Source organism: Passer montanus, unplaced genomic scaffold, assembly GCF_014805655.1.
Source record: "Passer montanus isolate IOZ18808 unplaced genomic scaffold, ASM1480565v1 scaffold127, whole genome shotgun sequence".
NCBI lineage: Eukaryota > Metazoa > Chordata > Aves > Passeriformes > Passeridae > Passer > Passer montanus.
In genome coordinates this window covers 777,657-801,291 of record NW_024359499.1, presented here as the reverse complement: position 1 = coordinate 801,291, position 23,635 = coordinate 777,657, and the positions used below count along the sequence as shown (strand labels likewise).

At 46.7% G+C, this 23,635-nt stretch overlaps 2 protein-coding genes across 2 annotated transcripts in view; both read left to right on the top strand.

The window, feature by feature from the left end:
- IPO9 (importin 9) overlaps nt 1-16,060 on the top strand; it is a 38,611-nt gene extending 22,551 nt beyond the window's left edge. The window contains exons 12-24 of the mRNA XM_039698541.1: nt 128-234; nt 1,382-1,521; nt 3,148-3,307; nt 4,248-4,474; nt 4,671-4,819; nt 5,666-5,794; nt 6,993-7,268; nt 8,641-8,807; nt 10,785-10,918; nt 12,406-12,525; nt 13,375-13,476; nt 14,255-14,331; nt 14,951-16,060. Of these exons, the coding sequence (XP_039554475.1) occupies nt 128-234; nt 1,382-1,521; nt 3,148-3,307; nt 4,248-4,474; nt 4,671-4,819; nt 5,666-5,794; nt 6,993-7,268; nt 8,641-8,807; nt 10,785-10,918; nt 12,406-12,525; nt 13,375-13,476; nt 14,255-14,331; nt 14,951-15,061 (1,899 nt within the window). The 3' untranslated portion in view covers nt 15,062-16,060. The remainder of the gene's footprint in view (nt 1-127; nt 235-1,381; nt 1,522-3,147; nt 3,308-4,247; nt 4,475-4,670; nt 4,820-5,665; nt 5,795-6,992; nt 7,269-8,640; nt 8,808-10,784; nt 10,919-12,405; nt 12,526-13,374; nt 13,477-14,254; nt 14,332-14,950) is intronic.
- Nucleotides 16,061-18,391: 2,331 nt separating this feature from the next.
- Nucleotides 18,392-23,635, top strand: part of LZTR1 (leucine zipper like transcription regulator 1) — a 35,866-nt gene continuing 30,622 nt past the window's right edge. The window contains exons 1-7 of the mRNA XM_039698491.1: nt 18,392-18,595; nt 18,668-18,730; nt 19,147-19,203; nt 19,806-19,885; nt 20,241-20,349; nt 21,961-22,044; nt 23,487-23,544. Coding sequence (XP_039554425.1) covers nt 18,420-18,595; nt 18,668-18,730; nt 19,147-19,203; nt 19,806-19,885; nt 20,241-20,349; nt 21,961-22,044; nt 23,487-23,544 — 627 coding nt within the window. The 5' untranslated portion in view covers nt 18,392-18,419. The remainder of the gene's footprint in view (nt 18,596-18,667; nt 18,731-19,146; nt 19,204-19,805; nt 19,886-20,240; nt 20,350-21,960; nt 22,045-23,486; nt 23,545-23,635) is intronic.

The window sequence follows — 23,635 nt, the reverse complement described above, 5'->3', positions numbered from 1 at the left end:
GTATTCCACATTTAGATACTGAAGTAGGAATAACAAGTATCAAACCTGCCCTCAGGAAGGGCATTTAGAGAAAAGGGCAACTTTTAACAGTCCATACAAATGAGTGTTACCATGTCCTTGTGCACAGGCTGTGGCTGCTGATTTCCAGAATGAGAGTGCAACTGCTCTGGCTGCAGCAGCTACGAGGCATTTGCAGGAAGCTGAGCAGGCTAAAAACAGCGGTGCTGAGCACTGGTGAGGGGCTGGGGCCGGGAGGGGACAGTGCTGGGGATGGCGCTGGGATGAGTGTCAAGCTCATCTGCAGCACTGGGTGCACCATGATTTAATCACATTTAATTTGTGAAAATGCTACTGAAGAGCAAGGATGGAGCTGGAGAGCTCTGATTAGAAGAATAAAAAGAAAGTACAGCAATTCTTGAGCCAGATGGTGAAGTCTTCATGTGGAGTACTTTGGGCAGTTCCTAGCACACATTATCTGTGCCAAGGCTCCCTCCCTTCAGAGCCTGATGTTCCTTAAAACATCTCATGAGAAACGATAATTATAGAAAATCAGAAGAGAAATTTGCAATACTTCATGTTCGGTTAATTGGGATAAAATTTTCAGGATATATATATATATAAAAATATTTTTTTTACTTGGTGTCAAGAAGAGTGGTGTATGCAGATGTATGTGTCCAATTTTAGAACTTCAGAGTTGCAGTTTTTAATGGTCTTTGGGGATTGAAGAAGAAAACTCCACTGCAGGAGTACCTGGTTGCTGGTCCACAGTGATTCTCCTGGATTTACAGGGCATTGGTTCAGTGTTTGTGTTTATTTTGAATATTAGTGTCAGAGGAGCCCCTCTGATAATGAGCAGTAATGGAATGGCTGCAAAATCAGACCATCTGCCTTAGTTGTGAGAAGTTGTAAAGTAGGTTCTTGGCTTCACAAATAAAACCAAGGAGAAGTGTATTTGCACAGCGTTCTATATCATCATAATTAACAAAATGTTAATGCAAAATTAGGTGTTCGTAAACCTTTAATGTACTGGGTGTCCCAGTGCTTCTGCACATAAATTATGAAGGCGTGGCTGAAACCAAGATTTCATGGAAGAAGTTCTTTTTTACTATGAGAATAAAATTGGTACAAGTAACAACTAGTCCACCAATATTTTAGGAACTGACTGAGAATGCTGCCCATCCTGAGGGAGTTTCCAAGCCCCCATCTTGCAGTTTTTGAATGTTAATGTCTTTAAAGGCTTTTTTAAATTCTCTGTTGGGATCAAGGAAATAGTTGTTGTAGCTTAGACCAGAAAATTACATGTGACTTCACTTCAGAATATGTATTTATTTCTTGAGTGATGACAGAGGAAAAGTCTTAAGGCATCTGAACTATTTTGCAGGTGGAAAATACATGAAGCCTGTATGCTGGCCCTGGGCTCAGTCAAGTCTATAATTACAGACAGTGTGAAGAATGGCAGAATACACTTTGATATGCATGGCTTCCTGACAAATGTGGTCCTGGCAGACCTCAACCTTTCAGGTATGTGGGACCCTGCATCCTTGGGAATAACTGCTGGGTGCCAGACACTGGGAGTCTGATGAATCTGTCAGGTTCATGTGTGCATGAGGTATTGGAAAATACACTTGTGCACCTTGCTCATGTGAGAAAAATAAATCTTGTGAGTTCCCACATGCTCCCAGTTCTGGTGTAAGTCCTTTATATGGGGCACTGTGCTTTCAGCTGGATCTCATTGTTGGCTGGATGCATGAGCCTGTGGGGTTCGAGGAGCTGGGTGGAAAATAGCTGTTCTGATGTCTTGTGTCTGTTCCTGGGAAAGTCACCAGCACTGTTTAACCGCCTTCAGAATTCCTGCTGCACCATGTCATCCCATTTGTTTTATGCTGAGGCTGACACTAGTAGCACATGAATTCAAGTAATGCTCCTGGCTAAATGGGATTCTGTTATTGGGAACTCAGCAGGATTTTGCTCTCTGTGTTATCTTGTGTGCAAGAAAATCAGAGGAATTGTTGAAAGTCAGGCCTCAAAAGTCCTTGCAAATTAAAATTTTAGAAGTTAAAGGCATTAATGTGAGCAGCATTGATGAGTCCACATTGAGATGTCAGTGTAGAAAAAACTGGTTCCCCGCTTCCTTTTTCATCAAAGAAACACTTATTTAGCCCATTACAAAGAAGGGTTTTTTTCTTTCCTTTGTGTTAATGTTGGGTGAAGAACTAGTGTGCAAAGTGCATAGTGTGCAATGCATGTAAGAAACCAACCTCAGCAATTTACATATATTTACATTCATTTACATGTGTGGCATTGGGTTGTAAATGAGCTGCTGTGCTCTAGAAGGGCTCCCAGAGTCAGTGTGTTGATGGCTCTCCAAGGATATCCATTTAATGGCCAGTAATGGTACAGACAAAGAAATGTTGTGTTTTATGAACTGCCTTAAAAAACAAAGCTCTTCTCTTGCTGTACATCTTGCACAGAGTGTTTTATGTCCTCATCTTAAAATTAGTACTTGCAGGAGCATAAATAAATGCAGTAAAGATGCTGAGGAACAGAGAGCATCATCACTTTGAGGCCAGCCTAGATAGGTAAGGAGATTCACAGTCTGAAAAGGCAGCAGGATTAAATGTGATAAAGATATATCATACCTTAGTGAGTGCAAGCAGGTGAGTGGATAATGAACGTCCACTGCTTCTGTGGTGTTGGTGAACCACAGAATTCCATTCTATAACTGCAGGGTGATGGCTGCAAACTAGTAATGTAATCTGTGAAAGGCCCCTGGGTGTGAGCTCTGTTATTCTAATGCTTCTCCCTAAGATGCTGCTTTCTTCAGCTGGGGACAGAATACTGAGCTGGATAAATGGGAATTAGTGGCAAAGCCTCTGTTCTCTTTGCTTTTGTTCAGTGAGTGTAAATAGTTGAAGGGAGGGGTTTTTTTAAATAAATGAGAAATTACTCTTTGAAATAACTAAGAAAATAAACTGGATTTTGCCCATGAACAAAAATTCTTTGTACGCCAGCACACTTGTCTTGTGTGTCACATTTCAGTGTTTTCCTGTTGGGATGGCAAGATTTTAAATAATGGATGGAAGCAGCTGTGATCTTAAGCTCATAAAGCTTATTCTGAAACAACTGGGGTGTTTTGTTTTGCTGCAGTGTCTCCTTTCCTCCTGGGCCGGGCCCTGTGGGCCGCCAGCCGCTTCACCGTGGCCATGTCACCAGAGCTCATCCAGCAGTTCCTGCAGGCCACTGTCAGTGGACTGCACGAAACACAGCCCCCCTCTGTGCGCATCTCTGCAGTCAGAGCCATCTGGGGGTAAGCACACCTGGGCTATTCCACAGCACAGGCACAGCAGTGTAAATCACACTGATAAACTGGTTTGTTAAAATGGCATTTCTCTCTGGGCTGTGGGAGGTTTTGCTTTGAATGAAACAGATGCCAGCTTAAAAAGTGTAAGCAAACAGGTTCAAAATAGAATAACTCTAATGAGGACTATAAAATTGAGATTCAAGGTTTGCTACAGTAAAGTGTTGTGATGGATATGGTCACAGGGAGGAGTAGCACTAGGTAGTGTTGGAAAGCACAAGGATGAAACCCAGATTACTCCTGTTTGGTCATAAAGGTGACTGACATCATACAGGCCTATAGAGCCAATCACAGCAATGAGGAGTGTTTGGGGTTTGATTTTCTTATCCCATTTCTGTCAGAAGGAAGCTCTGCTGTACTCGATGAACATTAGTGTAAAATAAAAAAAAAACAGTCACAAAAAAAATCTGCTAAAACCTAACTGATCACCACTTCCAAACACAGCACTTTGACTTATTTGCACTGAAATGTTAATGAATAAATAAAGTCAGAGATTTATGACTTAGTTATTCCTGAAATTGCTTTATCACACCCCAGCTCACTCGTAGAACATGGTAATAAAACACTTTGTAAGCAGTGTCTGTCCTGGACTTCTTTCCTTTTCTCCATTGATGGGCAGCTCTTAGGAGAGATCTGTCACTGAGGGGCAGTAGAAGCTTCTAACATCACTCAGCTCAGATTTCTGGTGAGAGCTTTCCTCCTCCTTCCTGCTGAGCTGCTGGGAGGTCAAGCCGTAGTGGACTGAAGGAGAGAAGTCCTAGAGGAGTGAACTTAAGGAATAAGAATGGACAGGATGGAACAACCCCTCATGTATTATCCAGAATGGAATATATTTAAGTTACTTCAATAAATTAAGAATGTGTTTTTATATCACAAATTTCTCATCTAGCTACTGTGACCAGCTGAAGATCTCCGAGAGCACCCACGTGTTGCAGCCTTTCCTTCCCAGCATTCTGGATGGCCTGATCCACTTGGCAACTCAGTTCAGCTCCGAGGTGCTGAACCTGGTGATGGAGACACTGTGCATTGTGTGCACAGTGGATGCAGCGTTCACAGCCAGCATGGAGAACAAGATCTGCCCCTTCACCATTGCAATATTCCTCAAGTACAGTAACGGTATGCATTCCACTTACATCCCAAAGCACAGTTGGTTTTGTTGTTGAGTCCTGCTGCTGAAAACTTAATCAGTGGTAATTGAATGAACACTGATTCCTGTGGTAGAGGGGAAAGTTGCTGCCTTTCCCAGCCAAAATAGAGGTGGCAAAGATTGAGATGTGTGTGTGTTTTAGTAAATGGTGCTTTCTCTCTCCAGATCCTGTTGTTGCTTCTCTTGCCCAGGATATTTTTAAGGAGCTAGCTCAAATAGAAGCCTGCCAGGGTCCAATGCAGATGAGGCTGATCCCAACCCTGGTCAGCATCATGCAGGCCCCAGCTGACAAGATCCCAGCGGGGCTGTGTGCAGTAAGTGCTTCAGTGGGGCACGGCCTGGGCTGGAGATGTTCCCTGTTCTGCAACACCTGGGGGGGCTGCTCTGCAATGGCAGAAAGGCTGCTGTGGACATACTCTGGAGCAATGGCTTCAGTCACTGGGGGAGGTTTCTCTGTGAAGGAGGCAAGCTGCAGGTGCAGGAAGATGCTTCCAAAAGTTTGCTTTAAACTGCTCCTCTGGCCTTCTAGTTCCCACAATATCAGTCACCCTCAGTCATTTTGCTGTGACACTGCCATCTTTCAGCAGGAACAGTCTCTTCTCCCAGCAGACTACACAACTTTTCCTTGCATTTCTTCCTAAGGCTTTTTCTGATTTACGCATCACTTATGTATGAATTGGAGATAAATTATACAGGTGCCCTAATAAAAGATGGAGCACTGACTGTGTAGAATAGTTGTATGGAATTAAATCCATAAACATCCGTATCAATATGCATATAATCTGTTAATTGGTATGACTGTAACAATTGCTTATGAGTAATTAAAATAAATTTAAATCAATATAATCAAAGTGGAACAAGTCAGCTAGTACAGTTCTCTGGCTGTTCTGATTAGCATCCATCTGTTTGCCGTTTGAGTGGTGACACTGCTCTTGATGTGGGAACTGTCTTAGGAACTTCTGCAGCTCACAGCAGTGATGCTTGGGTGTGTGACTCCAGGGTCCTTGCATTTAAAAATTATTTTAGACTTGAGTTCAGGGTGTGGTTGCAGCAGTGGCCACATCCCTGCAGTTCACACCTTTGATGTTTGCAGCAGGGGTGGGTAGTGCTGACTTGAAGTTCTGTGGCTGCTGCTGTGACAGTTTGTGCTTTCCTTTCAGACGTCCATTGATATACTGACCACAGTTGTGAGGAATACAAAACCCCCTCTGTCCCAGCTCCTCATCTGCCAGGCATTCCCTGCAGTGGCACAGTGCAGCCTGAACACAGATGACAATGCTACTATGCAGGTACTGCTCTGGGGAGGGGGACGATTGCAGGGCTGTACCAGTCTAAGGGAGGTGACACAGCCTTTGAAGAAGCCCAGGCTGTGTTTGCCAGTTGCTGTATCAGCAGCGCCTCAGAGCCTCTCCCAGCTCCAGTTTACTGTGGAAGTCCTGCAGTTCAGGGCCTGATCATTCCTGAATGTGGAGGACTACAGTGAGAAAGGCAGCAGCCTGGATGTTTTTTCTATTTTAGTGCACTGGAGCATGTTAAAAAAACCTACCAACCAAAGCCCAACAACACAAAAGAAAACCCCAAACAACCAAGCAAACCTGTAATGCTTTCCTACCCCCATAACATTTATCAGACCTGGTAATAGCAGGAACAATCTTCAGGAACTTTCACAGACACAGGACAGCAAAAGTCCTCCTAGCCCTCCTCCTCTAGCAGCTTTCTGCTATACTCATTTATGAGGGAAGGGGAAGGCAAACTTCTTTTTGATTGAGCCAGGTGTGGGATGGAGGGAAAGCAGGGAATCATCTCCACCATCACTACTGCCTGAGCTGTGCTTGCTGGCAGGCTTGGCTATGGCCTGATGCCTTTGGAGTATTTAGCAAGAAGGGAAAAGCATCAGAAACTGGAAGCACAGGGAGCATTTTCATTCCAACTTTTAACTGGCATATGAATAGCAAGGGTGGTTTCATTCCTTATGTAAGGAGTTCCACAGTGGCAGCTACTCTTTGCCATGTGAATGCAGATCATGGGAATGTGGTCTTTGCCTAAACAACAGACCAGTGAGAATAGGCAAGAGACCAGCAGGGAGAAATTGTAGACCAGCACATTGGTTGCTTTGCTGGATCTTTGTGCTAAGAAGAATTCAAAAGGACTGCAGCTTAGCTGCTGAGTTGTGTTTTGGTCATGTCACACTTCTCTGTCTTCATCTCTCACTTGTCAAAAACTTTGAATTTCTTTAGGTACTAAGATTGGCACAAACTGCAGCTACTTGAGGTTGTTGTTGTATTTATTGTTGTATTTATTAGTTATCTTGATTGCTGCTGATTGGACAGTAGGAGTAGTGTATGTGTTAATGAGCTGGAGTCTGTAAATCTTTCACAGGTGGCAGCAGTTTTCCCCTTGCTCTCATCGTGGTTCAGGGAGGTTCTGGGATGGTGAAGGGGATGTCTCCGGGCCTGCCCTTCCCTTACCCCCTGCTTGTCTCTGCAGAACGGCGGCGAGTGCCTGCGCGCGTACGTGTCGGTGGCGCTGGAGCAGATCGCGCAGTGGCACGATGAGCAGGGCCACAACGGGCTCTGGTACGTCATGCAGGTGGTGAGCCAGCTCCTGGACCCACGCACCTCCGAGTTCACCGCTGCCTTTGTGGGCAGACTGGTCTCCACTTTAATTTCGAAAGCCGGGAGTGAGCTGGGAGAGAATCTGGATCAGATCCTGAGAGCCATCCTGAGTAAAATGCAGCAAGCAGAGACGCTCAGTGTGATGCAGGTGAGCTGGCTTGGCACCCAGGAGAGTGAGGAGAAGCAGCAGGAGAAGAAACTGTCACAATTTGCTTTCATTCCATGCCTGTTTACTTTTGGCTCGTGCAATTGGTGGGTCTGTGTATCCTGTTGAAGTAGTCAGGAAAATGCCTACTCCGATCAGAGACTCATGGAATCTTCTGAGTTAGAAGGGACCCAAAAGAATCATTAAGTCCATCCAGCTCCTGGCCCTGCACAGGACACCCCAACAATCTCACTCTGTCCTAACACTCCTTGAGCTCTGGCAGCCTTGGGGGTGTGATCATTCCCTGGGGAGCCCAGTCAGTGCCTGACCACCCTCGGGGAGAAGAACCTTTTCCTGATCCCCAACCTGTCCCTCCTGTGACACAGCTCCATGCTGTTCCTCAGGTCCAAAATTTTTTGACAGGTTACAGGTTGGCCTGAGTGAGGTGTGAGACCAGGCAAAGAGCATCACCATCTCTTCTAGCCATGACCTACTTGTAGTGACACAGTTTTCTGGAGCGATTTTTTTCCCAGTGGTCTTCTTTCTCTCTCCTGTCTTTTTTTTGGCTGTGCCCTCAATGTAAAATAGCTCGTGCTGACTGTCCTGGTTCCTTGGTAGCAGCTGGGAGAAGACATTTTGCTGGCACTACTGAGCAAGATTCCATCTCTGCCCCCAGTGCTGCACTCAGCTGAGCTTCACTCTGTTCTAACCATTTTATCTTATTTCTCTGATTTTTGAAAGTGCATTTTTCAAGCCAGCATGTGGTACCATAGTGGCCATTTCAATGTCAGCAGATCTCATGTGCTTTAAGATTTTTTACTCCTGGATATACTGATGATAGGTGTTTGGAATGGCTCTCCTTTGCTTGGTTTTGGCTTTAAAAGATGCAGAAGTTTAAATCTGAAGCAGTCCCTTGTAGCCAACCATTTTGCAATGCTGGATGTGCTGTGTTAGCATGGAAGATGGGTCTCTGGAGATGGGCAGCTTTTTCCTCAGGAGGGCTACAGAGATGCCCTCAGACTGGGAAAGTGACATTTAGGCATACACAGTGAATGAGTCTTTAGGAGTCAGATGGCAAAACCTTTTCAAAAGTTGTAGTTCTTTCCCTAAAATCATGTTCAAAATGCATTCAGAATTGGGAAGGTGCTGCTGAGTGACCATGTGGTAGTGTTTATTCCCTGCTTTTGTAGCACAGTGTTTTGCAGCTGGTTGTACTTTCCCTTCCTCCCGGGGTTGGTAAGCACAGCCTTCACTCCTGCAGGGAGCTTCAGCTTCCTCCAGTAAGCACAGCTTCACTCCAGCTCCTTAAATATTTGATAAAACATTTCCAGCTATTAAATTATGTAAAGCTAACATTGCCTTTCTCCTCCTGCAGTCCCTGATCATGGTGTTTGCTCACTTGGTTCACTCACAACTGGAGCCACTCCTGGAATTCCTGTGCAGCCTGCCTGGCCCCACTGGCAAGCCTGCCTTAGAGTTTGTGATGGCCGAGTGGATGAGCAGGCAGCACCTCTTCTATGGGCAGTATGAAGGCAAAGTCAGGTGGGACCCACAGTCAGATACTCCTGGTACTGCCCTCATCCCACTGCCTCTGAGTGCTGGGAAGGGGAGCTGGCTCAGGTGGGAGCAGTGTGTGCCAGCACGGGGCACAACTGCTGCTCCCTGCACTGTCACTTCTGCTCAGGAGAGCTGTGGGAACTGGAGCAAGCTCTGATCTTCCTCTTCAGTGCTCCTGCTGCCTCATGCTCCTGTGCTGGAACAGAGGCACGAGGGGGAAGGGGTGTCTCCTGCAAATATGGGGCTGCTTTTGGGATTGAATTTCTGTCCAAGAGCTTCCACACTTGGAATTGCCTTTGTAGACTACTGTAGAGTTCTGGGGTGTTGTAGAGGGTTTCCTAAGAGAATCTGGTGATTTCTTGTGGATTTATTGATCTCTTAACAGTCAATCAAGAAATCAATTGCAACAATGTTCTCTCCCTTTTGCTGTGGGAGCATGTTTGTGTGCTGTTGGAGGCTGAGTGCTATATTCCAAAGCATGGGATGCTCTGTATTCATTTAAATTTTGTCACAGCTGCTGTATTAGATTTTTTTTGGAATCAGAAAGCCTCACAGACCACTCTTAGGGGTCTCACCAGCTGTTAACTCACTTATTAGTGTGTGTTGTTATGTCATTGTTATGGGCTGTCAAATAGCCTGTGAAATAAATAATGAGAAAAAGCAGGCTCAAAATGGAAGTTAGTGAATAATCCTGAAGGACAAGCAGCAGATTTGGGGATCCAGTGCTCTTTTTGGTTATATTTTGTTGGTTTCATCCCTAAGCCTGGTGGTTTATCCCCATTTTGACAGTGCAGGCCTGTCTGCAGCAGGATCTCTTGAGGCTTATGGCACAGGGAAAAGCCAAGGCTGACCAGGAGAACAAGGTTAAAGGTGATTGCTTAGAGCTCTGTTGTCCAAAATGAGAAATGTTTGTGTACAGTGATGTAACAGGGCTCCACACTGTATTCAACACTTGGATTTGGTTGGTTGTGGTGGCATTTAACATGCATTAGTAAATGCTGGAGTTTCTGTGTCCTGAGGAAAAGCAGGGCCTGCTCTGAGGAGCCTTTGTTCAGGGTTAGTAGAAGGACCCTGAAGGCACCTGACACCTCCTGTGTGCACAGTCCCCAGCCACTGGGGGCAGGCTGAAGAAGTGGCTGTGGGGTTTTGATGAAATTATGGGAAAACTTTGGGCAGCTTGGGGCAGCAGGTAAGACCTGGGTCCAAACCAGCAGAATCAGAGCCATAGTGTGGGAGAGAGAGAGGGTGAGAAGTGAAAGCACAAAAAAGAGTTCTACAGAACTCCAGAATTTCAGTTTGAGATTTATGGAGCCAGGAGAGAGACAGAGATTTGGGGGTGCCAAGCATAGATTGTTAACCTTGACCTGTAGTCAGCATCATCCTCAATGTGCTTGAAAGCAGCATGGAGCTGGAGAGGGTTTGAAGTGTGGAGTAGAAAAGTGAGCATCAGAGATGGAAAGAACATGTAAAAGAGGGGAGCAAGCTGGAAGATCTGAGTGTGGCAGAGCCATGAAGGACCAGAAGTGAAAATGAGCATTGAGACTGGAGAAAGGGGGCAGATCTTTGCTGCAAATCAGCCATAATTACTGCTTTGTTGCTAGTGCTTTTCTCTTAATTCCATCCTTGTGTGCCCATGGTGCTGCAGGGGCACATTTAACCTGGTGGCCCTTCAGACCTGGAGAAACCTTTGATGTATGTGTGGGTGGATGTCTGTACTGCTGGTGGTGCAAAGCTTGACCAGTGCCCAGCTTGCTGTGCACGTCAGGAGCTGAGTCCAGTTTCAGATGCTGACATAAAGCAGGAGACGTGGGAAAATTCTCTCATGCTTGTTCTTGGCAAAGATGTAGAAGAAAGGGCATCAGGGTGTCTGCTCTGGAGTGTGTTCCCTGTTAGGAAGGGGCTATGAAAACCAGACATTTCAGGGAAATTCTGATCTCTAATTTTCCCATTCTCTGCTCCCAGTTCTGTAGCACTGTGCAAACTCCTGCAGTATGGCATCAACACAGATGACAAGAGACTTCAGGACATTAGGGTGAAGGGAGAAGAAATATTTAATATGGATGAGGGAATTCGGACACGATCCAAGTCGGCCAAAAGTAAGTAATCATTTTGCTGTATTTAACAGGGTTTTTCTGTAAGTAGGTGCTATGAAAGGCCTTAAACAGGTCTGGCAGATCACACAGAGCTGTGGGAAATAGTTCCTGCAGAAGGCATGTGTTGGTTTTTAGAGCTAATTCATACATAATGTACTTAATATATCTGTTTACCTGAATCTGTTTACCTTAATTCTGCCAAAGACTGGTTTGGAGGACTCCTGATATCTGATTTAATATAACTGGATGAGGCAGTTATGGGATGGGGAGTTCTTCACTGCTGTTTTGCATCATGAGACAGAATTGATATTTCTGGATGCCTGATAGCTTCTCTGAGAGGAAAGTGTCTTTAGTGCATGCAGAGATTTAAAACAAAGGGATGTCTTTTTCAATGAGACACTTTCACAAAAAGCAATGACTCAACAAGTTAAGAGATTTCTTTTAAGGTAAACTTTACCAGTCTCCTGCATAAGACTTGTCTTATTTTTAATAAGTTGAACCCAAGGTCTTTGACTGGAGGTTGCTGTTGAGATTAATCTTTTAAATTAGAGAGAGCAGAGCCCTGGGCAGTTTTTCCTGAGGACTGAGCTCCAGGGGAGGACACCTGGGGGCTGCTGTCCTCAGCCATCAATCAGACCTTGGTTGTGCCACTTGCTGTGCTAGAGCTCGTGTGTGACCAGTGGTGGGATGGGATGTGGGGGCTGTACAGATCCAAACTGGGAGCCTCTCCAGACAGTCAGTGCTCCTTGAGCTGCCATGGGCTTGGGATCTGCAGTGATGCAGTGAAGGACTAAGGTGACAGCTAAGGAGATGAATAGGGGCAAACACTAGAGATTTTAAGAGGTGAGTGGTGATCACAAATCACTTGTGACCTGATTATTCTTGGCTTAAAAAAACCAAACCAATGAGGGTCAGAGAGAAAAATGGCAACTGCCAGCATTTGAGTTAAACAAAGATTAATACTAGCATTAGTAAGAGCTAAAACTAATGCTCCCAGACTTTTTATTTTATAGGATCTTTAGTGGGTAAGGGCAAATACACTGTCTAGCTGTCCCTGTGGGATAGTTAAGCCCTGCAGGAACACTGGTAAGGAAAAGTTGGAGTTTACAGTGCCTCAGAAGGGGCAGAGCCATGCCTGAGAGCATGCACTGCTTATTTACATGAAAGCATTGGTGGATGTGCAAATGGACTTCAGGAAAGAAAGGTTGACTCCAGCTGACTCTTAAGCAGCCTGCAGGAGTAGAGTCACACGTTCATTCAGCTGTGAAGATTCTCCCCCTGCCTCCTCTTCACTTGGAGGCAAGGTTGGTACTGATTGAGATCTTTGGGAATGTAGCTCTGGGGGTATATGGAAAGAAGATTTGAGGGTTTTATGTCAGTTGGTTTTCTCTCCCAACCTCCCTAACAAAAAAACTCCACCTCAACAAAATGGGCCTGTTTTATAACTTTGAATTAAAAGCAACATGAATATGTATTTTTTTCTCTTACAGATCCTGAGCGCTGGACAAACATTCCTTTGTTAGTAAAAATCTTAAAATTAATAATAAATGAACTCTCTAATGCCATGGAAGCAAATGCATCTAGACAGACCACTGCAGATTGGAGCCAAGGTAAAATACTGGGTTTGCTTTTTCTCTTTGCATGGCTTAAATCTACTTGATCTTCTCTTGAGAAGAATTTGTGGTATAGGAACTATGTGACAGTAAATCATGTATCCTGCAAAGGCTTGAATAGTGATCCAAAGCATAAGCTCATAGAATCACAGAATCCCAGGCTGGTTTGGGTTGGAAAGAACCTTAAAGCTCATTCTGTTCCACCCACTGCCATGGAGAGAGACACCTTTTACTGTCCCAGGTTGCTCCAAGCCCCATCCAGCCTGGCCTTGGACACTTCCAGGGATCCAGGGGCAGCCACAGCTGCTCTGGGCCCTGTGCCAGGGCCTGCCCACCCTCACAGCAAACAATTCCTTCCCAATGTCTCATCTAACCCTGCCCTCTGCCAGTGGGAAGCCATTCCTCTTTGTCCAAGTCCCTCTCCAGATCTCTTGTTTTGTTGCACAGTTCATCATCAGGACATCATCTCTTCCTTCCCTGTGCTGTATTTAAGTGCTACCAATGTCTTCCAGGTAAAAATAAATAAAATGGAAGAATAAGATCAGTCAGTGTTGTGTATCCTTAGACCTAAAAATTCTTTAGGGCTAGTTTGGAAGATGGGATCTGACCATGTGCAAATAAAATTCCCCTTTCATGTTGTATCTAGTTTGCCTTTCTTCCTACTTCAAGTATCCATTCTTGTTGCTCCAGTCCATTTTGCTTGGCTCCAGTTCTGGAATCATTCCAAAAGGATAAGGGGGATTGTAGGTGTTTTTCTTCATCCACCTACAAACTCCAGTCCCCCACAGAGTGATCACAGACCTCTTGGATTTGGATCATTTCTAGAAATTTTGTTTTTCTAAACAGATGATTCAAATGATATGTGGGAGGATCAGGAAGAAGACGAGGATGAAGATGAAGGCTTAGCAGGACAGTTCTTATCAGATATTCTTTCCACAAACAAGTATGGTGAGTAACAGCTTGAAAGTCCTTCTTCAAAGCAGTAAACAAGTAGGTGACATCCTAGTCAAAGTTTCCTTGCCAGTAGCAAAAAAAAGGCTGCAGGCATGGGAAGGAATTCTGCTCTGGGATTGTGAGTAAGGACTTTCTGGAGAAGCCATGGCTTTGAGCAGCATGGTGATTAAATTGCTGCATTGTAAATAACATCACCTGGGAGTCCACATACTGCACAGGCTTCACACCTGGGAGGTTCCTGCAGGTATTTCTTCTAAAGAGAAAATTGCTGCTCAAGGTGTAGGTGGGACCTCAGTGTGATGTGTCCTAGGGATGGGTGAGCTCATTTGTGGAGAGACCTTGAGGAGCAAGAGCTGCATAAAGAGATGAGGGGGTGCATCATCCCTCAGGTTCATGTGGCCTCAGAAGGGAGAACTTTACAGGGAAATAGAGAGGGACACTGCTCATATTAGCTCAGAACTGGCCAAGTGTCACCCTCACATGGGATTAAGGCAGAAAATCCTGGTGCATGGGATTCCCAAACCTGCCTGTGAGTGTCCCACATGTGCTTGGCTCACCTGTGTGTTCCTTGAGCCTCCACTGACCCTGGTTCTGGGCTTCAGTGGTTTCTATCACGTCACCTAAAGGAGAATATTCTGGATACAATTTTCTTTTTCCCAGCAATGCTGAAACTACTTACTTTTGGATCCCTGGGTTTCAGTAGCTTAACAGAAAATTTCCTGAGATAATCTGCTCTTTTTGATGTTAAAATCTGCTGATTTGCCTCTGACAGATGAAGATTACTATGAAGATGATGAAGAGGATGATCCAGATGCATTAAAGGACCCTCTTTACCAAATAGATCTCCAGGTAATGCTCTAGAATGAGGGGTTTTATCAGATTCCAATAATTCTCTATAAACTTTAATTTTTAAAATATTGTACTTTAACAAATATGTAAGCACTGGAACATCAGTTACTGATTGTCATCCAGAAGGCACTCTGTTAATTGAAATTACTTTGGAAAGGGCCCAGTGTTCCAAGAACTTCTGGAGCTATTTTTCCTTATCATTAATATCTATAACATGGAAATGTGAATGAGCAAAACTCTTTGAACAGAGGGAGATGAGGCTTTTTTACCTGTGAACTTCACAGCTACTGGCAGAAGTGAGGAGTAGGTTTGAGAGTGAACATGACAGACTTTCGTATTCCTTTTGGACATGCTCCCATCCAGTCAGCCCCTGTGTTAGTTACCCTTTGCTCCTGCTTTTCCCACCACCTGCAGCTGTTGATGGGCCCTTCCCTCTGCTCCCACCCTTTTCCTCTGCTCCAACCCTTCCCTCTGATTCCACTCCTCCTGCACTGCTCCTTTCTGTTCCCTCCAGTCCTGGGGTGTTGCTTGGTGCATGTTGGGATACGTGTCCTGCCACGTGGAAGCAGCAGCATTTCCCAGGAGGGTGGTGCTGACAGGGTGTTTCTGTCCCTCCCAGGCCTATCTCACCGACTTCCTGTGCCAGTTTGCACAGCAGCCCTGCTATGCCATGTTCTCTGACCACCTCAACGACAACGAGAAGCGAGTGCTGCAGGCCATCGGGATATAGACCCACTCCAGAGACCACACCTGCCAGATCTGAGCAATAGGTTATTTTTGGCTAATTCCACGTTTTATGATAGGACATAAAACATTTTCCAGTGTCTGCCTGCCTTGTTCAGGTTGACAGTGGCCTCATGGTTTTGAGCCTCATCTTAACGCACATCTAAGGATGCTAAGGAAAGAATGCCTGAGCAAGCAGCAAGGACATTGCACATTGGTCTCACCACAGGAGCACTTTCATTTTCCACAGTAACTTTCCAGGAAGTTCTTAAAGATAAGAAATAATGTGTCCTTAATATTTTTAAAGGAAACTGGCTCTACCTGTGAAGAGGCACTTTTAGTTTCCCACAGCACAGTTCAACAGAGAAAGGAACCGGGTCACTTACGGATTGCTTGAGAAGTGGGAAGGTTGTTCCTCTTGGCTCTTGTTCCTCCTCACGTAACACAGGGTAAATGTCTTGATCCTACAACGTGACTTCTTTTGTAGAACCACAGACTCTTTTCAGAGCTGCCTGGATGGGATGGAGCCAGTTCACAGGAGTTTGGAGGGGAGCTGAGACAATGAACCTGAGTGCGTTTCTTCTTTCCTGGCGTGGATGTGGCTCTGTCGCTCACATCTCCCATGGGAGCAGTTCTTCACTAACACTTGTGTGTGCACATGCTCAGAGGAAGCCATCACTTAAATTTCTGTTCCTGTGGCATGTGGCTATGAAAGACTGGTTTTCTGGAACAGAAGGAGCCACAGTTTTTAGGGGAAAAAAAAGAACTGATTGTATTTAACAGATTTGCTCCACGACAGCCACTCTGAACTACTTTGGTTTTTTTTCACACTCCTGTGTGTATTTTTATAGAGTGGTAAAATAACATTTGCAAATTGATTTCCCCATGAGAACAGTGTGATGTAACTCACAACACCTCTCTGCCTTTGGTTCCCTTTCTGGGAAAATGAAATAAAACTATTAAAATGTACATTGGTATCCTTCTTATAAAACAGATTTAAAAGGAACTTGTGCTTGTTTCCTGAAGTCACTTTTTAAAGACTTATTTCTCCTTAGGACACGTTCTGTATGTGCTGCCAGAGGATGCTGGGGTGTTTCATGGCAGTCACCTGGACAGAAAGGGAATCCTGTGCTGTATGTATCTGATGCTTAAAATGGGCTGAGCCATTACAGTTTCCTTTTAAAAAAGGCATTTGCTGCTCCTCTGTGGAATCATTTGCTTCCACACTGTATCCAAACCTCCATAACCTGGAGTCCTTCTGTCTCTCACTGGTCTCACTTTGTGCCTGAGAGTGGGCAGAGCCAGGGGGGATCCCCCATCCCCTGCAGACTCCTCTGAGCCATTCTCTATTATTTTAGTGCCTAACTGACTCTACAAGAAGCAGAGTTTGAAGCCTGATTTTTATGTGTCTAATAAGGTACAAGCTCTTCCCATGCCATTGTGTCTCAGTGTCTTTCTTCCCTGGGGATTCTCTGGTCTATAAGAACATGAAACAAAAAGGGTGCCCTGACCCTCCTGTCCTACAGTCCACAAGGAGTTTTGTTCTGAGGCTTTGCCTCTCAGCTTCTACTGAAAGGGCCAAGAAATTAAACCAGAGTGCAGTTTTGAAAACCCACCAAGAAGCTGATGGCTGCTGTGGTGTGTCCACATGGCTGTTCCAGAAGGATCAGGAGTGTCCTCAGAGGAACTGGTCCCAGCTCTGGGAAGAGGCAGGACCAGCTTTTTTTGCCGTGTGCATCAGCAGCAAAGGCACAAACCCAGCCATCCCCACTTGGACAAAAGAGGATGCCAAATGTGTGGAAGCATGGAGGTGTGTTCAGCGTGTCAGGAGCAAACAGCACACTGGAGGCTGGTTAGCCTGGGCTCTCAGAGGTGCTGCTGGGGTTCCTGTGTGCTCCAGTGGGAGCTGGAATCCTGGGCCTCGGGGGGCTTTAGCCAGGTCAGAGGGTAGATTTAAACAAGTCATGAAAAATGAGGCTGACATTAGTACTGACACTGAACTGAAACATCTAAAGGTGTCTGTGTCATTGTAAGTTCCAAAAGATGGATGGGTCAGTGCCATGTTCCTGCTGGAGCTCAGGTTTTGGGTGAAAACAGCTTTGGTTTGCAGTTATCAGTGCTTTCTCAATGAGTGTGAGAAGGGAAGGATGCAGGGGATAAGTGGCATTGTCTCTACGTGTAAAGATTCACTTACCTGAATTTCACAGCACAGATGGACAGAAAAAAGGCACTGTGTCCCTTACAGATTGCTTGATAAGTGGGAAAGTTGTTCCTCTTGGCTGAACTGGTGCTCTGCACTCTCCCTCCTTCATCCTCAGCTGGGATGCAGCTGAGCTGGCTGGGCATGGCAGCTGAAGCTTGGACCAGCCCGAGGGGCAGGGCTGGCACATGGTGTGGTTGTGCAGTAACTATTGCCAGCACCTCACCGTGTGCAGGGTGCTCTTGGCAAGAAATACTCTGACTCAAGCAGTCCCTAGGAAGAGGCTGGATAGGATCTGAGACTGCACGAGGGACATGGTTTGAGGGACCTCAGCACAGTCCTGCTGGTGCTCACGACTTCATTGCTTTTCTGCCTAACCACTGTCACCTTTCCTAATAAAATCCTGAAGGCTCACTCTGTGATGTGCCTTTATGCAAGGATTGTGCTTGCTGCAGGAATTGTGCTGAAAAACCTCTGACCAGTCACACAGCGAGTGCTCAGGATGGAACCTGCTGGACTCTGAAGCAGCGCCTGAGGTCAGCACCACTTGTGTTGCCTGCTGCTGCGAACAAGATAAACTAACAGTCAGAGGTGCCTGGCACCACGTAAGGAAACATAAACTAAGGAGAAGCAAAGGACGGGCTGTGGGGGAGTGCACGGCCGAGGGCACACGCCACCGCTGCCCTGGTGCCTGGCAGGCGTGTCCCGCTCAGGGCGCCTCTGCGGGACGAACCGGCCACGTTTGCTCCCCGAGCGTGCTCCGGGAGCAGCGCGAGCCTCCGACGCCTTCAGCCAGCGAAGCGCCCAGCTCGGGCCCTGCAACGAGCCTTTACGCGTGTCCCTCAGTATTGTTCTGTTTTCTGAATTAACAAACAAACCCTGGTAACGCAGCCTCCCGCCCGGCTGCCCCGCCGTTACCCGGGCGGCGCCGCTCCCGCCTCGACCTCGAACGCGCCGCTCCGGCTCCACAGCGGCCTTCGGGCCCCGCCCCTCTGGCGGTGCATGCTGGGGGCTGTAGTCCAGGGGTTGGCAGCTGCCAGGCCGGCGCCCCGGGCGCGGTGCACGCCGGGAGTTGTAGTCTGACTGTTGGGCTGCAGGCGCGCCGGAAGGCGGGCGCACGGTGGGGCACGCCGGGAGCTGTAGTCCGGGGGGGCAGGCGTGGGCCATGGCGGCGGCCGCGGCCCCGGCGGGTGGCGCGGGGCGCTCGAAGGTGGCCCCGAGCGTGGACTTCGACCACAGCTGCTCGGACAGCGTCGAGTACCTCACCCTCAACTTCGGGCCCTTCGAGACCGTGCACCGCTGGCGCCGCCTCCCACCCTGCGACGAGTTCGTGGGGGCCCGGTGAGCTGGGGAGCGGACGGGATGGTTGGAGGGGGGCTCCCGGCGCCGCTGACCTGTCCGTGCCGCCCGCAGGCGCAGCAAACACACTGTGGTGGCTTATCGGGATGCGATCTACGTGTTCGGCGGGGACAACGGGTAAGGGGAGCCGGGAACGCCGGGGATGAGGGGAGATGGGTGTGAGGGGAGATAGGTGTGAGGGGAGATGGGTGTGAGGGGAACGGGCTGTGAGGGGAGATGGATGTGAGGGGAGATGTGTGTGAGGGAAGATGGGTGTGAGGGGAGATGGGTGTGAGGGGAGATGGGTGTGAGTGGAGATGGATGTGAGGGGAACGGGCTGTGAGGGGAGATGGGTGTGAGGGGAACGGGGTGTAAAGGGAGGTGGGCGTGAGGGTAGGTGGGTGTGAGGGGAGGTGGGTATGAGGGAAGATGGGTGTCAGGGGAACAGGGTGTGAGAGGAGACAGGCGTGAGGGGAGCAGGGTTGCGGGTCCGTGGCTGCCCCTCTCCCTCGCCCCCGGCCTGCCTCAGCCGCTTCTCCCGTCCCTGCCCGCAGGAAGACGATGCTGAACGATCTGCTGCGCTTCGACGTGAAGGACTGCTCGTGGTGCAGGTGGGCAGCGCGGCCCCTGGCCGTCCCTGGTCGCTGGCGGGGCCGGGACACACCGCGGCTTCCCTCAGCACCTCGGGCTGGGTGTAGAAGTTTGTGGCACTACTGAGTACCCGAGAAGAAGTGTCACCTCCGCCCAGTGCTGTCACAGCTGCTCTCTGCCGTCCTGCTGTGTGCTGGGCCATCGGGCTATCGATGCTGCCCCAGGGGAGGCCGGGTGGCACAGCGTGGGAGAGGACCAGGGTCACCTCTGTTCCTGCAGCCTGTGGGAGGGCAGAGGGACCAGGTTTCCTGCACCCTTTGGGCCAGAGAAGGTGCCAGGGATCCTCACACCTTTCTTGGCTCCTTTGCTCTGCAGTAGACAGTCTGTCTTATGTCACCTGTGTCTCACTTTCCAGCTCTGCCGAATGGATTTCAGCATATTTGTAACCTTTTACACTATATTGCTGTTCCATAAAATCTTAGTGCAATCAACTATCCAAAACCAGGGAAACACTCGGGAACAAAGTAACTTCTAATAGTTGTTTCTTTTCTGAGTGCACAGTAGCTGTGAGTGCCCAGGGCAGGACCGGGGTGTTTGACTGCTGCTGTTGTACCCTGTGCAGGGCTTTCACCACGGGGACGCCGCCGGCACCACGGTACCACCACTCCGCCGTGGTCTACGGGAGCAGCATGTTTGTTTTTGGTAAGGCAGCAGCAGGTTGTACTGGAAGTGGCAGATGTGCTGCTGTACTGGTTTGGAAAAAGAAGAAGAGATCTTTAAGAGGTGTCAAAGATTGCATTCAGTAGCAAATCCAGTCCAGTGTTTTTCATGGCTGTGATTTCAGCTTAAGTTTGGAAAGATGGCGCTGTTTTGTTGAAAGATAACTTGAAGCTCATTGCCTCAGTGATTCTTTAGGAGAAGGAGTGGAAGAGAAGTCTCCTTTCTGTAGTAGTCCATTAGCCAAACATTTAATGCAATCTAAAATTTCTCGTAATGCAACGCCTGGGAGTGTGTGTGCTCCATTGCCTGGGAGTCTAATGGAATTCTTGTTGTCCAGGTGGTTATACTGGAGATATCTATTCCAATTCTAACCTGAAGAATAAAAACGACCTCTTTGAGTATAAGTTTGCAACTGGGCAGTGGACAGAGTGGAAGACTGAGGGAAGGTAAGAGCTGGTATCATTGCCTCATGTTTTGGGGGAGTGAGGGTAGCTTGGCATCATTTCATAAGGCACAGTCAGACCTAGTTACAGTGCTGATGTTAGGGCTGCAGCATGGTTGCTGCTCTGCTTTCTCAATTAACGTTTTTTGGTTCTACAGGAGTTTTTTTTGGAAGGCCTCCATTCCAGAATGCACTACAATGGAAATTTGTCCAAAATCCCCTCTTCATGTTTCAGGTCCATGACAGAAGGAATGGGAGAAAAGGGAGCTGGGTTTTTTTTCTGAATTGTTTCAGTTTCAAGGTTAGCTTGGAAATCCACAATATCCTTTCCTTGTGAAGGAAAGGGCTCCTGAGATTCGTTGTTCAAGGAAAATCAAAATCACTAACACATTCCTAAAGTTGACTCTGTGCACATTTCAGAATGCCATTTCTGACAGTGATTGTGATCCAGCTCTTAGTGTTTTTTACAAGGGCCTGAACAGGATAAGGGGTAATGGCCTCATCCTGGCAGAGCAGGAATAGATGGGCTATTTGGAGGGAAGTCTTGGCTGTATGTTTGGTAAGGCCCTGGCACAGGATGCCCAGAGCAGCTGTGGCTGCCCCATCCCTGGAAGTGTCCGAGGCCAGGTTAGATGGGACTTGGAGCAACCTGGGATGGTGGAAGGTGTCCCTGCCTCTGGCAGGGGGTGGGGCTGGATGGACTTCGAAGTCTCTTTCTGCCCCAAACATTTCTGTGTTTACCACTCCCCAGTAAGGGTTGTGTGGTGTCTTTACTTGCAGTCCTATACATGGCTGAAGCTTCTGGAATGCTGGTTTCAGTGGGGAGAGGGAAGGGAACAATTGTTATTGTGATTTGTGGAGAGGGATGAGGAATATCCCCTCCATTCTTGTGTTACTGTTGCTCACCTCTGATGAGCATATTACATTTCAGAACAGAAACTGTATTAGTAATTTCTCTTTCTGGTTAATTCTGGTAACTTGGGACATTTTGGAGAGCAGTTCTTACTCAGTTTACAAACTCACATTTTGCTTGTTCCCCAGAGTTAGTGTTCATGCTTCACAATGACCTCAGACAAGCCAACAGATGCCTTGTGGTGTCACAGGTTTGTTCAACCTGGCTGATTTAGTTAAAACAAAGATCGTGGAAGAGAAATCATAGGTTTGGTGTTTCATTGTGGGCACTACATCTTGGGAACAACCCTGAATGATCCCAAATGAGCATCCTGAGCTCTGTCCTGGTCTCATTTCTGTGTTGGTCCTGCTTTGTCTGTGGGAACACGTGTGGGATGTTCATAGCCAGAGCTGATTGCCACCTTGCTCTACCAGTGGTGCTATGAATTTTCCCATTATTTAACTACTTTATGCAAAATACTCTGAGAGTATTTGAGTCCTGGCAAGGAATTAGTTGGGACTTTTTTTTCTTTTTTTTTTTCCTGTCTGCATTGAAGGCAGCAGAGTGCAAAACCAATACATGCCTTCAGAGGCTCACTCAGTGTTTGGAGGGTGCACGGCAGAAACTATTTCTTTTTACATGTGCATTTTAGCTCTTAGATCCTTCTGCAGCCCCTCTGCAGCTGCAGAGGGAAGATTGTTGTCTGCATTTTCTTCCTTGCAGGTTGCCAGTGGCCAGGTCAGCTCATGGTGCAACAGTGTACAGTGACAAGCTGTGGATCTTTGCTGGATACGATGGCAACGCACGGTATGGGGCACTACCACCCTCTCCTTTACTGCTTTTGTGAAATCCCAACCCCTCAGCTTCCACCTTTGTAGAGACATTTCCATGTTCCAAGAGATTTAAACACTCAGCTGGAGCTTTGCAAACCCAGTCTGTTGTTGAGCATTGCACTTTTGCAGTTCACTGGTTCAGGTTCAAATAAGTGTATGCTTAAAGTCTAAAGATCTGGTTACTCAGAGTGGCTGTGGATATGTAATTTGACAGCATGCTTGGTTGTAAGGCTGCAGAATGATCTTTGGAGTTTGGCAAATGCACATTTCTTGAAAGATCCCCAGCACAGGCCAGCTGATGTTGCTGAATACTTAGAGGGCAAAGCCTGGATTTGCTGTGAAATCATCTGACTCAACTAAGAGCAGCGTGTCAGTTTTTCCTCAGAAATCTCTGGAAATACATAATATTTAGGTTGAAGAGAGGTGGGATTTTGTATGGGGATAGACTGTAAATGAGTGGTGCTGACATGTTAGAGGGAGCCTGGTGCTTTGTCCCACAGTAGCTCCTTGCATTTCCTGTTGGTCTGTCAGGGAACAGTAAATTCTGAGCATGTCCTTTTTTTTCTGTCATGAGGAACTTGAGGAGTAATTTATGTTGATGTACAATATTTGCATCATGAGAGCACACAGGGATTTTCACAAATGAGGAGCTGGGTTGCCTCCTCTTTTGAGAAGAATCTTCAGAAAAGTGTCCAGCTCCACAAAATCTCCAGGAGAACTGCTGACAATCAGGAATACAGATGGGATGTCTTTGTTATTTCTGGAGGAGGAATTGCTATAAGATGCATGACTCTGTGGGATTGTTCAGCGCCAGCTTAGGGAGTCCCCCCAGGCCTTGGGTAGCTGTAAGGAAGGAGTGGGTGAGAGTAGCTGTCTAATTTATGTTAAATATGTCGAATCACTTTGAAAAAATGTCTTTTTATGGAACTTGAGCCTCCAGGCAGATTTGAACAAAGGAAACATCTGTAGTTACTGTGAGTAACTTGTTCTGGGAACAACACAGTCAGAGATGTGTCAGGTTACCTGCTTCATCCTTTCTGTATTTAAAGAAGGATTCAGCCATGTAAATAATTGTTGTGGTCAGTCTCAGTAGTTAATAGGGATGAGCAGAAGGAGCAGGGTAAAAAGGGGTATTTTGTAAAAATCCTGAAGATTAAGTAGCTCAAATCCTTAAACTCCAGATTGAGTTGCTGTATGTAGCTGTTAACTGTAGTGTACTTGCTAAAGCAAGCTGGGGTGGGGCTGTAAAATTTAGGTGTAGGACATAGGGATTCTAATAATTATTTTTCTGTCAGTGGAAGTAGGAGATTCTTCTTGTGCAGAAGAAATGTTGATGAAGTAGGATTTCTGTCTGTTCAACACTGTTAGAAAAAATGAACTGTTTCAAATCAAGCATTTTTTTGTGTTATGGCACAGATTAAATGACATGTGGACAGTAGGGCTGCAGGACAGAGAGTGGACCTGCTGGGAAGAGGTAAGAAGCTTTAATTTCAACTAACACATAAAATTCTCTTTTTTTGTTTTAATGCACAATTATTTAAAATTTCCCATTCTAGACTGCACTT